Consider the following 14,309-nt stretch of genomic DNA (forward strand, 5'->3'; position numbering starts at 1 on the left):
AGTTTTTGTCACTATCACACTGAAAGGGTAAAGCTTTTTGCTGGGGTAAAAGAATGCAAGTTTCCTGTGTGGGTCACCACAATATTTTTTTCTCATCACTCAGTTGTCCTGTTTCAGTCTGATGGTAATGATAATTTTGTCATCCTGCAGAGTCACATATGGAGACCAGTACAGATGCATGACCTGTTCTGCTATTACCTTTCAGCCTCCTCCTGTGGAATTAAGGTAACACTCTTCCCTCCCCACTTCCTGACAATTTTCTTGTCCTAATACTCAAAGAATTTTTGTTTTTAAATCAGTATGTCACTGATACAGATCAAATGCTTTTATTGATGGTGCTTGCAGTGAAAGAGAGAAATGCATTCTAAAAATTGTCCCAATAGAATTACCCATGTCTTTCTATTTGCTACATAAGGAAATTTAATTCCTCACCTTTGTCTTCTGGGTCAAGCCCAAGTTGCTTACTTATATTAGCTTATGTGGAGAATGTTGGATAACTTCACTTCCCTGTGAAAACAAGATCTCTTGTCTAACATTGACCTACCTAGCATCTGTCGTAGCAGCAGTTTAATGATAGAGCTCGTGAGCTATTGTCATTGCTTAAATGATTTTGTATTCCAGAAAGCTGATTTAGGACATCATTACTTCTATGTATTACTCTTCTGCTAATAATATACTCTGTCATCAGAAATAATTCCAAACTGCTGGGAGGAAAGCTCTATTGACTTTCAGGGAAATTCAGATCCAGACCTTGACTTTGTAGCTAAATGGACTTCTAAATTCCAAGTAAAGCAAACTGAAAAAAAGCAATACTTAAAAGCATGTGATGGGGATAAAAAGGAGCACATCTATCTGAATGTGAAACACAGCACTTCTTCCAAGAAACTGATGATGAGAAGACAAAGAACAGAGGAGAATAAGAACATCAAGAACAAAGGTAAAGTCTCTTAATAATGGGAAAGATTTATGCATTACTGAATAAACAGTCTAACAGCTTTTAGGTCTGAATTAGAGATTTGCATTTGTATGCTAAGAATTTTCCTTTTCTATCCTGCTGTTAGAAGTTGGGAAGGTTGGGCAGTTCAAGGCAAGTTAAAGTTAGAGTCTTACAGGTCCAACAGAGTAAGTAATGTGTGGTCTAATAATTTCTGTTGGTGCTGTAACAAAACAGTCACTATATTTGGACTTCTCTTTAGACATAATCCTGAGTTGTGACTGATCAATAAACCCCTACAACAGGAGAAGGCGCAAAGGAGATGGGCAAGTGCAATGTGTTCATGAAGTATGCAGTGACTGAATTCGGCTGTCAGAAAGTTAGTTGAACTTAATGTTAAGGGGACCGGAGAGATACTTTCTTTTAGACTAACAATTGTATCAGCTGGGTAGATCAACTGACTGTACCAGTTGAGTGGATCAACTGATTGTGTAAATTTTTGTCCATGAGTTAATCAAAAGAGTTTGAATAGCTTTCTGAGTTATCCAGACCAGCATGGGGGGAGTGTATATGTGGCTCAGCCTAACACAGAGCCTAACCAGTGAACAACTGACAAAGAACTTTGAGAGAGTAACAGGCTTGAGTTGCTTAAACCTACATATTCCTTCCTGGTGCCACCCAGCATTGCTACGGTGAGCATATCATACAGCCTGGCAACGAGAGTCATATTTGTATTGTGATTCAGCTGTGTATTGAAATTGCAATATTCTGCTAAGTGTAACTTGCACTTGTGTTGTGCTTTCAACACATAGCTGTATCATTCTGGTAAATCAGAATCCCATGTAACATCACGTATCTTCAGATAAGTAAATTTGGTACCAAACATTAAATTATCCATATGTAGAATATTGAAAAGAACCTGGTCAGACAGTATTGAACTCTGACATGAATGTAGGCTGAGGTAAACAGACACTGCAGTTTGATGTAAGTTGTATTTTTAACGCTGATCCCATTGAGAAAGCCTCGCCTTTCTCACATTTATGTTCTTTTTCTTCTTGTTAGATTCTCCTGTTTCATGTACTACTTGCTGGATTATTGCAGTGGTTCTTGGGATCCTTTTCTTGGCATTGCTGGGAGCAACAATGGGTTTTACCATCAAGGGTAAATACATTTCCTCCATTGAAAACGTTGAATTTGAATTTAGAACTTTGTCAGGGAGCAAAACAGAGCTTTTGAAATCTGCTGAGCAGTCCAAGAAAAATGTGGAAGAACCTTTTCTCTCTTAAAAAGCACTTATGTCTTTTTTCTGAGATTTTTAAATGTTAAGCTTGGTCTAATCAGACCTGCCTGCAGCAGGAACAAGAGTAAGCAGTAGAGGGTATCAAAAGATGCCTTTGAACAGGCAACTAGGTAGACTTCAGTGTATAGCAAGCACACTGTGTTGGATGCTCAGCCACTCAGGAACATTTATATCCTGATGGCTACATCTTTAGGCTGGAGGACAAAACCTGAAGGCCCATTTATTTTCTATGGATTTGGAGAACAGTGCTGTACAGCAAGAGAATGAACCCTGAGGTGTTCAGTGGCCACTCACGGGCTAGTAGTTCTCCTGTTAGAAGGACAATGAGGGTGCTTCAAGCTGCAAGACCTCCATGACTAACATCATGAAATGATTCCTATTCCTAGGAAGTTCAAGCCTTTTGACTGGCTTGTCATGAAATGCTATGAAGCTGAGGTTCAGGCAAGTGCAGTAATCTGACATGCGGTTTGTACAAAGCAGCAGTACTTCAGAAACGTGCTATAGGATGTGCCCTAGGAGCAGTCAGTGTTAGAAGTGGAGGCTGTATGGAAATGGGTGACCTCTCCCATTGGAGAATGGATCCAGAGCAGCCCTGAGGAGAAGGACTTGGGAGTGCTGGTGGATGAGAAGCTCAACATGAGCCAGCAATGTGCTCTTATGGCCCAGAAGGCCAACCGCATCCTGGGATGCATCAAGAGGAGCATGGCCAGCAGGTCGAGGGAGGTGATTCTCCCCCTCTACTCTGCCCCAGTGAGACCCCACCTGGAGTACTGTGTCCAGTTCTGGAGCCGCCAACACAAGAAGGACATGGACCAGTTGGAGAAGGTCCAGAGGAGGGCCACGAAGATGATAAGAGGGCTGGAGCACCTTTCCTATGAGGACAGGCTGAGAGAGTTGGGGCTGTTCAGCCTGGAGAAGAGGAGGCTCCGGGGAGACCTGATAGCAGTCTTCCAGTACCTAAAGGGGGCCTACAAGAAAGATGGGGAGAGGCTGTTCAGCAGGGCCTGTTGTGACAGTATGAGGGGTAATGGTTTTAGAATAGAGGGAGGTAGATTTAGATTGGATATTAGGAAAAAATTTTTTACAATGAGGGTTGTAGAACACTGGAACAGGTTGCGCAGAGAGGTGGAGGATGACCCATCCCTGGAAACATTCAAGGCCAGGTTGGATGAGGCTCTGATAAACCTGATCTAGTTGGGGATGTCCCTGCTCCTTGCAGGGGCGTTGGACTAGATGACCTTTGAAGGTCCCTTCCAACTCTAACCATTCTATGATTCTATGATTGGACAGAAGGAAACATGGGCCAAAGACAAATTTTATGTGGAGAAGACAGAACAAAAATGTGAGGGAAAAACAGAAAGGTAAAAACACTGTGAAGGAAAAGGAAGGTCCCAAGAGACCCCTACAGGCTTTCCCACCTATTCCCAATCTGGAAAATGGATGCCCTTCACAGAGCCCTTCAGAGACTCTAATGCTAATGCAGGTAATAACACTGTCTTTGCAAATCTCAGAAGAGCTGCAAGGATGGCATTACTGTAACTGCGGAGAATCGTTTTCTGGAGAGGGTGTATTTGTGAAATCTGTTTGTGATTAACTAGGCTATGACTATGAATGGGAAGAGAGATGTATGATTGTTTTGCAGGCTGTCCATGTGCATGCTGCCCTGAGCAGTGGGTAGCCTACAGAGGGAGCTGCTACTCCTTCTCTAAGCAGAAGAAGGACTGGTGTTCCAGCCAGGAATCCTGCTGGGTACAGGGAGCTCATCTCCTGGTGATCAGTGACGCCAGCGAAATGGTGAGTGCCAGTGCAGTGGCAAGGGCAGGACTAGAAGCTGGGTTCATCTTCTCTGCTTTGGCACTTTGGGGGTGGGCCTCTCTTTGTTACCTGCTCTGGGTACCTTTTTAGTGGCACTATAGACCAAAGGAGATGGAAGAAAAGGAGTGATGTGATAAATTCCAGCTGGTACCTTGAGACTAAGGGGATTCATATATTTTGACTTTTTTTTTTTCTTGGAGGATGTTAGGATTACGAGGGAGCAAGTCCAAGGCATTGTACTGCTCGTCTCTTCCCCTCTGTGAGGGAGGGAAAGTGTAAAGCGCCTTGCAAGGCACTGGGACCCACCCACTGCCCTCCTGCATCTGGTAGAGGCAAGGCTTTCCCTTGGCCCTTTTGCAAGAGGGACTTGCTTCTCTCTGCCTGCCTCTGCTGAGCTTGTCATGGGCTCAGCTCTCAGACCCACAGTCAAGGGACTGCCTGACATTCTGAAACTCTGCCTCACAACGCAGGTCCCTGCAGGAAGGAAGGGCATGGATATTCAAAGGATATTGAGAAATGGCCCTGAAACTCCCTCTTTCATGCAATCCTCCTTTTTTCCCCTTCAGAACCCAGGACTTGACTGGGTTTTTCTGAGTCCACTGATCTCTCTCTACTTCTTGATCCCTCCTAGGACTTCTTCCAGATGATGCACATCAAAGCCCACTGGATTGGTTTGCAGAATAGCACTGGCAGTGACCAGATCTGGGAAGACAGCTCAAAACTAAGTGGCAAAGAGTGAGTATGGTGTTTCCTCTGTATTTTTAGATAAAGGGCTTGAGATCCTTCCCATGCCCCTAACCCTTTTACATGAAATGTCCCATCTCTAGTCGATGAAAGTTGACCAACAATGAACACAGCTGGTAGGGATGTTCAGAGCGGCTGCAGGCTCTACCAGCTCCAGAACTAAGGGGCTCCTCCTGTCCGGCTGCTGAAGCCCAGTTTGGTGCACCCAGAGACCTAGGAATTTCCATCCCAGGCTGACAGACAGAGCTGCTACTTTCCCATTTGCAGGTTCAACCAGCAGTGAAGCTGATCACGTATTGCAGAGACAGAAACTCAGACACATGTACATGCAAGCAAAGGACTCTGACAAAGCTGGTTACGCAGACTGCCACAAACAAGGCACTGCCTTCAGCATCACTCACTACCAGGACTCACATAAAGCACAACTATAGGGAGATAAGTCCTCTTCCTTCTCTCTGTCTGCTCAGGATGGAATTTCACCAGTGAAGACACTCACACAATGCTCTCTAGGTTCACAAGCACACACACATTCACAGATCCCCTAACTACCAGAACAGCACCTCTCCATTTGACATCCCTGCCCAGATCACAGCCCCTCTTACTCACGCCACAGGTCTCCTACTCACCAGCAGATCAGCTCAGTGCTTGCTAGCAAGCAGACATGCTCATCTCCCAGGAACTGCACACTTATGGGACTCCCTCCAAATACCAGCACAGACCCTCTGCTCACCTGATACCCCTGCCCACACCCAGGGCCTCCTATGCACTGGCTAGTGCAGCTTGGGGCTTGCTAAGGAATTGCACACGCTCAGCCCATGCACCCCAGGTTGGAGGAAGACACAAGCACTCTCCCCCCAGCACCCGCACGTGGGCTGTGACCCATGATCCTGCTCCAGCTGCCGGCGTTGAGCCCCTCACTCCCCCCAGCAGTTGCACGTGGGACACACACACTGGTCCTGACCCAGGGGCTGGGCTGAGACCCTCATCCACCCCAGCGCCTGGCACCACCACCCGGGGTCCTGCACCAGAGCTGAGACCACGTCCACTCACAAGGTGCCCCCCTTTGCTGGCACCTCGTCCTTACAACACTGACACACATGGGGCAGGGAGTCAGACTGCAGGGAGAGACAGTGAAGGAAGGATTTAGTGCAGACCCAGGAGAGACTGTGGTGACCAGGGGCAGGGCTGGGTCAGAAAAGTGCTTACATGGGGTCAGCAACTGTTTGCACATGGCCCACGCCCTCCTCTATGTTCACCCATCTTCCCCTAAATGTTCCTCAACAAGTTTTGCACAATCCTACATGCCCCCCTAGAATATCCCAAATCCTCCTGTTCCTCTTGTTGCCCCCTTCTTATCAGTTACAAAGCCCAGGCTGGTCCTCTCCAAAGCTGTGCCTGGAGTTTCTTGATGGCCCATCAATTAGTGACTGAAGACTTCTGGACTTTGCCTTTGCCTCTGTTATTTCTTGTGCACTAGGTTTGTGTCTCTGTGGATTTCTGTTTAATAATTTCCTCCTTATTATTCCCTTTTGTACTGAAGGGGTTCTTGATTGGATAACCTTAATGAAGCAGACACTTTCACCTTCCAGATATCCATATAATAGATTTAAACTAGGATACTTGATACTTTCTGTCCCAAGGTCTCCAAATGCCTTAAGTGGAATAGAAAAATATCCCTTGTGGACACAACTATTCTCTCTTTAAGGATGGGAAATGGAAAGCCCAGAATGAGACTGACTAACTGAAAGTCTCATGGTGAGCTCTGGGCATAGTAAGCCCCCCTGCCAGATCTCCCATGTCCCAGGATGTCTTCCTCAACACAAGGTCACGAAGTCCAGCTGCAGCAAGTCTCCTGCCTCCAAAGCTGTGAGGTGTTTTCCTCCCTGCCACAGCAGAGATCCCTCTCTAATGTTCCCCTGCTTGTGTACTGTGCCCGTGTCTCCCATAGGGTCCTGTCCAACAGCCCCATGCAGAACTGCACCATTCTGCTGGATAGTACCATCCATGCTTCCAGCTGCGATGTCCTTGCCCTGTGGATCTGCGAGAAATCTCTTCAGTGACCTCCGTGGACCTTGTATTAGGACGTTTCCTTTGGAGAGCTGTGATAAGGCTTAATCCCTGTGAAGATGACTCAGGAAGCTTCTCTGAGAGCGTGCCTGGGTGTGCTCCTTGCTGCTGTGACACCTGCCATAGTGCAAGGAATGAATGCAGCTACAGCCAAAGCCCTGGCACGAGCAGCTGCAACAGGAGGTCTGCGTGCTGCTCCTGGCTCCATTCAGAATCACACTGGTGATGCTCATATTCATAGCCATCGGCTAGTGACAAACAGTCTTCAAAATGGTAGAGATGAGGAAAGAGATATTTTTTTAACACTTTGTTTTCCTCGTGAAGAAGCCAGTGTTCCCAAGAATTTGATAAGTTTCAGAGGTGGCAAATCATTCTTGTTCAGAGTACAGTCTGTGAGGTGTGAGCAGATAGAAATTGTGAAATCCCTGCAGAGAGTGCCATAAGGGAAATGTGGGGATTATCACATCATAGACAATATATGGGGCACTGTTACCAAGTAGCTATCCCATCATCCAAGCAGCAACCCTAGGAGGTGAGAAGGCCATGCAACACCACTGATTCTGGTGTTCACTGACTTTATGTGGAAGATGAGAATACAAAGGCTGTTGGAAGGTGCAACTCATCATGTAGGGCTGGAAGCTTAGACTTTGCTAGTGGGTTAAGTGAACACATAAAAGGAACCATAACTAGATTTCTGTATGTCAAAGGGATATTTGTTTGAAAAAGAAATTCTTGGAGCTCTCTTTAGACAGGCTTTATACTACCATTGTGTGGCAGGGAGTCTAGAAATCTCTCCAATGTCTTTCATTTGTCTTTTTTAAACCTACATACACCGATGCTGTACGATGTGTGGTCTCCATTGGTGGTATGCTGAAGGGCCATAGATTACAAGGGAGGAAGGTAAGACATATAGCCAGATGACAGAGACAGGAGGACAGGAAAGATGGTGCTGTCACCCCATCCCTGCTGCAGCATGCTTAGTCAAGGAGACTCCACTGAAAAGAGGGAAGGTGGTACCTTCCCCACAGCTGGCTGGATGTGCTCAGAATCCAGAAGGTGGGCTGGGGGAGGCAGGGGGTCACACAGTAATGGGGAACCCTGAAACCCTGGGTGCAGACCCCTAGCACAGTCTCATGCCTTCTAGGAGCTGTGGGCACTTATTGCTTATTTAATGCAGAGAATCACTGAAAAAAAACCGCAGAACTGGACCAGGGAAGGACCAGTCTAATGGAGTAGAGCACTCAGAGGAGATTTTAGAGCCATCAATAAGTGAAATCTGTGTTTCTTTTGTTTTCAAGTTTATCTTATCCTTGTTTGCTATTTTACGTTTTTGCAAAGCCTGCTTTGGGAGGTGGACGCTTTTCGGGCATGTTCTCTTCCAGAAGGATGGAGGACTGTTCTGTCTCAAGGCTTGGACAGACAACGATTTTTATAACAGCATTTTGAGTTGTTAGGATAGTGTTACTGATATGGCCCTTGTTCTTATCTCTGTCATCTGCTTTCCTGAGCTTCCAGTGCAGCGGCCATGAGTTCTTCCTTCAGCTAAGCCTTTCCATTTTTGTCTATTAGCCCCCATCTCCAGGCCTGTGAAGAAATACTGGGATGTATTCATGTCTGATAGTGCAAATTACAGCAGCAACTACAGCTCACGGGATTTCTCTTAGGAGAATAAGAAGTATATCTGCCTTACTTTTTGTCTACTGTATACAGACTTCTGTGATGGAGCAGAGCCTGGTATGGCTCACCCATCTGCCCCTTCCATGGTGAATCCCTCTAAACTCCAAGAAACTCCAAAACAACTATGGGTACCCAGAGAAGCAAAGAAGGCACCATTTCTTTATGTGCCATTTATAATAAGATTAGAAAAGTTAACAATAAAAGATGTCTTCCAATTTGAAGTTTCAAATACAACAAAAGGGCATAGGACATGAGGCTGCTTTCAGAACAGACGACCTTTATTCCTTTGGCTATACCTAAGGACTAGCTCATATTTGTGAACAAAGAGCTTTCTAAGGCAAACTGCTCATCAATAAGGTAGAGAAAATCGTGCTACCAAGAACAATATTGAGAGATATGACATACCGGAGAAAAAATCCTAGAGGAGTTTTAGCCCCGCTGCTTTACAAATTACTCATCTTGACTGCCTTGTAAGTATTTAAAACATTTCAGCAGCCATCACAGCATTCTTCCAGGATTTTCTGCGCTTTACAGTAAAGAATAAACAGTGGCTTCAGCCCTACACCACACACTGCAAGTCCCTCTCCAATCAGAGAACTCTTCCATGACCATGCTAACTGTATGCATAAAAAAGGAGTTTATTTTAGAAGCGCTATCAGTTCAGAAGCAATTAATAAAGACTTTACAAATGTTACTCCTTTGTGCTCATTAGTTTTCTTTAATAGTTATTAACTTTGGGTTACAAAAACTAACAGAGCATGTGAGGAAAACAGCAGAGATTCTTCAAATACCTTTTGATAAATACCGTTGTTTTCTGTATTTTTTTTCCTAGCAGAATGTAAGGAAAATCAGGCAGGATTCTTGGCATCTAAATTCTTCTCATCTGGGTGTTTTTTCAGCCTCTGAGGAGCACTCTCCCGTTTAATATGTACGATAGTACCTCATGAATAAATGAGTCTTTTCTCAGCACATGAAATTTATGCCCTGTTCTCCCTGTAGAGCCTGAGAAATGAAAGGAATGGGTTTGGGTTACTTCTGCATATTGTATGTTTTGTGGCTTTTCCATAATCAGCTATTAGATTCACAAACTATACTGACAGTGCTGGAGGGGTGGGAAATTATTTGGGCTCTGGAATGAAAACCAGTGTTTACACCTTCTAAGACAAAAATAAATATTTTAGTACAGCCTTCTCTTAAAGGCATTGTGCATTGCTGAGCTACTCCACTGGTTGTCAGAGGAATGGGGACAGAGAAAGAGCATGGCTGCGCTGAGAAACAGTATACAACCCTCAGTTCCCAGTGCTTCAGGGAGCATAGAGATCAAAAATGCATTTTAAGAAGGTAGTGGTGTGAGAAAGATGTTGCTATACTGAGAAAAGGTGCTCCAAACCCAGGGGAAGGTGGGCCAGAAAAGAGGATTTACGTTAATTTAGTTCATGTTTTCTAAAGCAATTACATGGGTGCTATTGTTAGAAGAATAGTACTGGCACAGACATCTAGGAGATGAGAAACTGGTCTATCACCCACTTGCTTATTATTTGTAATTTTGCAAGACTGACATCTAAACCCTGATATTTTTTGACAATTCCCATTCAAGCATTTTGCCCTCTAACAATCTCTCCTAATGACTGACTTGATGGAAACCTTGTTAGCTTTCTGTTCTATGCTGTCTGCAGTGTGTCAAATGCCTAAAAGGGGCTGAATATTTTTACAGTATTTGATATAATTGGAAGCAGTCCTACTGTGTACATAGTGTCAGAAAAAAAAAATACCCTGGGGGGTGGGGGGAAAGTTTGGATAATCCAATTCTTTTTAAAGAACTTGTAGTCTATTTTGTTTAACAATATTAATCACAAAGGCAGAAGACAATTTTTCACTGTGATCTGACTTCTTTGGATCACCTGCAATAGTTAATGCTGTGCAGACATGTCCATTGAATGGGTAATGGCTTGGAAACATAGGAGAGGATGCTCTCAGAAGCTGTTAACAGCCATCTGTTAATAATGTGATATATTTTTCAGTGGTTTTCAATGGATGAGGTTTTGAGGGCTGTGAACACCCTGACATGGTAACATATGTCAGACTCAGCCAAGTGCATCATATCTGCTGCTTTGTTGGCCAATAAGACCTGTCACGAAATATCAGTTCAATTAGAAAATGTCTTTTTCCATCTAGTTCCCAGCTTCCTTTCTAAATCTTGCATCATTTCCCAGCTGGGTCCACTGACAGCACACAAGCAAAGAGGCAGCAACCTTGCTTTATATTCTTTCAAGCTGGCTTTCTCCAGGTGGGAGATATCCAGTCTAAAATCCAGTATTAATCACCTTTCAACAGCATTTTCCAGTCTGACATGTATGATGATGGCTGAAATGGGAAGTGAAGGAGGGTGGCATCATCCATAGGCTTAAGCATTCATAATGGAGACCTGCAGACAACCACCACAAAGCTTTCTTGGGTTAATTTTTACTCCCACCAAGAAAGGAAGGAATTTTTTTTTGCCTCTGTGCAACTCTACCAATCTCCGTGCCATGAATATAGCATAGAGCATAATCTTATGTCTGCTTTCAGGTGCAGAGTCTGGTCTCATAGAAACCAAACTGAAGCTCTTCAGTAATGCCAGTGAAAGCAAGATTAAGAATCTAATATTTTTCTTCCACTGTAAATCCTTTATGTCTCCTTTGATGCTCTTTCCTATCCTTTTGAGACTTATTGCTACTTCTTGCCCCAGAGGAGTTTATTAGTTACTGTCATTGTTAACTAGCTGGAAGGATAAGGCCTTTACATTGATACTGTCCTTTACATTGTAATCCCAGGAGAGTCAAGTTTCTGTTACAGCCTCTAAACTTCATAGCAGTGAATCCTACTTAATGTTGGTTGCATTCTTGGGTCCTGCACTAACATTACTGAATCTGTCCCATCAGATAAGTTTATCATCTCTGTTCCACACTTTGGAGACTCACAACTCCTACCTTCCATCAGGCAGACAAATAAATATCTTACATAAACAGTGGATATTTGAGTTCTTTGACTGAAACATGAGGTTTTAATAGAAAATGCTTATGAAAACAATTGTCTGAAAGCAGAAAACCGGAATAGCCAGGAGGTTTCTATCTCTCTTACATTGGGTTAAACTAGTTCACTCTGTCTCTTTCTCTGTACTTTTTAAGAGGCGGTACAAAACTCCCCAGAAAACACACTATCCCCAAATTGTAGCCAGCATGTATCATTTTTCTCATTATTTCACGATATAATTTAGCCTTCCATTTTTCTGCTTTTAAAACTCCCACACTACACATGGCTCACATCTTTAATATTTCCAATCAAAACCCATGCTATTTGGAGACAGAAAAGAATTTTCAAACTAAGCTTATGAATAATAGTAAATTATCTTTAGTATTTCTGAAGTGGATGGGTCTATGAAAGTGTTGATCCGGTTCTAGCAGACAGAATCCCCCCACCTCCTGCTTCAGAGACTTGATGTTATTCTGCTTTTTCTACCCTGTAGCTAGCTGATCTATGGTTGTTTTCTGCAGCTTAAAGAACAGCTGCCTTTCCATAAGTAGGATGACCATTTTAGTATCAATCTCTGTAGATTGCTTCGAGATCCTTTGGAAATGGAGGCTAGGCTTCTCATGTCGTGAAACTTGCCCCAGACTATCACTCAGACAAAATGAGACTTGAACTGCTGTGCCAGCTTTAACACTTAGGATGATTCTGGCATGTACACTGGGAAAAACAAGGAAAACACAAATAGCTGTTATGGGGAAGGCTTGCCCAAAGCTCTGAATGACATTTGCCCTGTTCCAAATGATTCAGGTATGCAACCAAAAGAACCAAGAAGCACAGAGGAGCTCTTAACAGCTTTAGCTCCTTGCAACATATTAGTGACTCCACAAACGACCATTAACTGGCTTAACATATGGAGAAAGCTAAGGCAGTTTGGGTTGACCTGAAAATGAGGTAACTGATGACTTACTGACCATCTTAGTTAGGCAGCAATAAACAGTGAAAACAATTGTCACTGAGGGGAGGAACCAATCCTCAGTGTACAGCATCATACTGAAGGCTGATCTTGAGCTGGAACTGTAAAAGCTGGGTCACCACACAGGACTTGGACACTTTTACCAGCTGCAATAAGCATACTTGTCATGGCCAAAGCAGTCTAAACTTGGGGAATTATGTTTAATTTAATTTATTGCCAGCTAGCACAAACTTTGGATTACTGATTTGGACATTAAGGAGAGACAAAAAAGTAAATGAGTAAACAAACATTTAGGGAAACACCTTTCCTCCTCTTTCCCCACCTCAATTTCAGTCAAACACCATTCCCACCCCTTCCTTGTCCCCACTTCCCTTGTTTTTGCTGCGCATTACAGTCTCTCCAATCCCTTCAGGGATGCGATGGGCAGTGCACAAGGCTGAGGTTGACACGTAATGGTTTCTCTCTGCCAATCTATGTTTTTTATTAATTTTCCTCTGCTCTGTTGTGGGTCACCCACAGGCTGCAGTTCCTTTGCGTGTGTCCCTACTCTGGCATGGGCTCTCCACAAGCCACAATCCCTCAGAGGTGTTCCTGCTCTGGCATGGAGCTTCTTCTTCCAAGGGCGCCTCTCCAGCAATGTCTTCTTTCATGTGTCTCCTTATATACCTCTTCCCATTTTCTGCTATGGATCTTCTGACTGGCTCTGACAGACTGAGGTTTCTGGAGCACCACGGGCTGTCACACCCATTTCAGAGACAACTGGAAGTAGCTGTAACTGAATGGGGCAGTTCACTGCCTCCTCTCACATAGGGCAACCCTGCAGGCCCCTGTTCCAGAAACTGCCCGTTACACCCAGTATGGTGTTGCTCCCCTGAGTCCATAGTGCCATTTACAGTTGTACCGGAGTTTTTGGTTGAGGGGTGTGTGTTCTGCAGAGAGTGTGTGTGCACACATGCATTTCAAAGCTAGAAATTGCCAGCCACCTGCTAATACCATCTCCCTTAGTAAAAAAAAACCTTAGATATTAAGTCACTGAGTAGTGTTACTTTCTTGTGGCTGCCTCACCCTAAATTGCCCAGCATAGCTTACTTTACTTTTTAAATTGTCTTTATCGTCTCTTTCAAAAATAAGCTGCTAGACAAGGTGGCATGCTCAGATCCAATCTGGGAGGCGGGCTCCGCCCAGGAATCCTTTGCAGGGAGGTGCCTTCAAGGAGATTGTTTTATTCTAGACAACTCAACACCAACTGCAGAGAGAGGAAAACATCCATGCTGTGGGAGCAACTGAACTGCAACGTCTAAGTCAAGAGGAGAAGTGTCAGTGCACTATCTAGGATATACTACTTGGATGTGTTTTCTCTTTTCTGGAAAAATATGAGAATGTTTCAGTAAAAAAAATATGCTAAAATATACTATAAGAATATGCTAAAATATGAATTTGCCTTAGCAGCTTTGTGATTTTTCTGGAGCTCAGAAGTTGGTCCAAATATGCACTTGATTCTGCTTTCTGGAATAGTCAAAGTTTTAATAAAAGGTATTTTCCACTGTGGTTGAGTTGGGGAAATGCAGTTTTCTTACTGAATATCCTCAAGGTAAAATCAGCTGAAACCTTTTATAAGAAGCAAAAGTATCTCAGTCACTGAAGTGACATTAACTTAGTGTCACTTCTCCATTTTATTAGGTAGCTGTAGGGCCTTCAGTCTTTGCCACTGGATAAGTGCTTTCTCATCTCCTGAGGCCAAGACAGTGTATGACATTTTTCTCTAACAGTGAAACACTCTAACACTCATC

At 43.8% G+C, this 14,309-nt stretch overlaps 1 protein-coding gene across 1 annotated transcript; it reads left to right on the forward strand.

Moving 5' to 3' along the window:
- Positions 1 to 206: 206 nt before the first annotated feature.
- Positions 207 to 6,898, forward strand: LOC147602181 (killer cell lectin-like receptor subfamily G member 1). The gene is made up of 6 exons (XM_086764689.1): positions 207 to 225; positions 689 to 937; positions 1,997 to 2,095; positions 3,877 to 4,028; positions 4,681 to 4,784; positions 6,742 to 6,898. The coding sequence occupies exons 2-6, from the start codon at positions 889 to 891 to the stop codon at positions 6,851 to 6,853; spliced, it is 516 nt and encodes a 171-aa protein (XP_086620815.1). The 5' UTR covers positions 207 to 225; positions 689 to 888; the 3' UTR covers positions 6,854 to 6,898.
- The last annotated feature ends 7,411 nt before the right edge of the window (positions 6,899 to 14,309 follow it).

Source organism: Chlamydotis macqueenii, chromosome 1 (assembly GCF_036417535.1).
Source record: "Chlamydotis macqueenii isolate bChlMac1 chromosome 1, bChlMac1.mat, whole genome shotgun sequence".
NCBI classification, from domain to species: Eukaryota; Metazoa; Chordata; class Aves; order Otidiformes; family Otididae; genus Chlamydotis; species Chlamydotis macqueenii.

Bases quoted from the DNA above. Each gene is read 5' to 3' on its own strand.
- LOC147602181 (XM_086764689.1), top strand. From the start codon at position 889: ATGATGAGAAGACAAAGAACAGAGGAGAATAAGAACATCAAGAACAAA. The intron at 2,096-3,876 runs GTAAATACATTT...ATTGTTTTGCAG, and splicing joins AATGGGTTTTACCATCAAGG to GCTGTCCATGTGCATGCTGC. The intron at 4,785-6,741 runs GTGAGTATGGTG...TGTCTCCCATAG, and splicing joins TCAAAACTAAGTGGCAAAGA to GGTCCTGTCCAACAGCCCCA.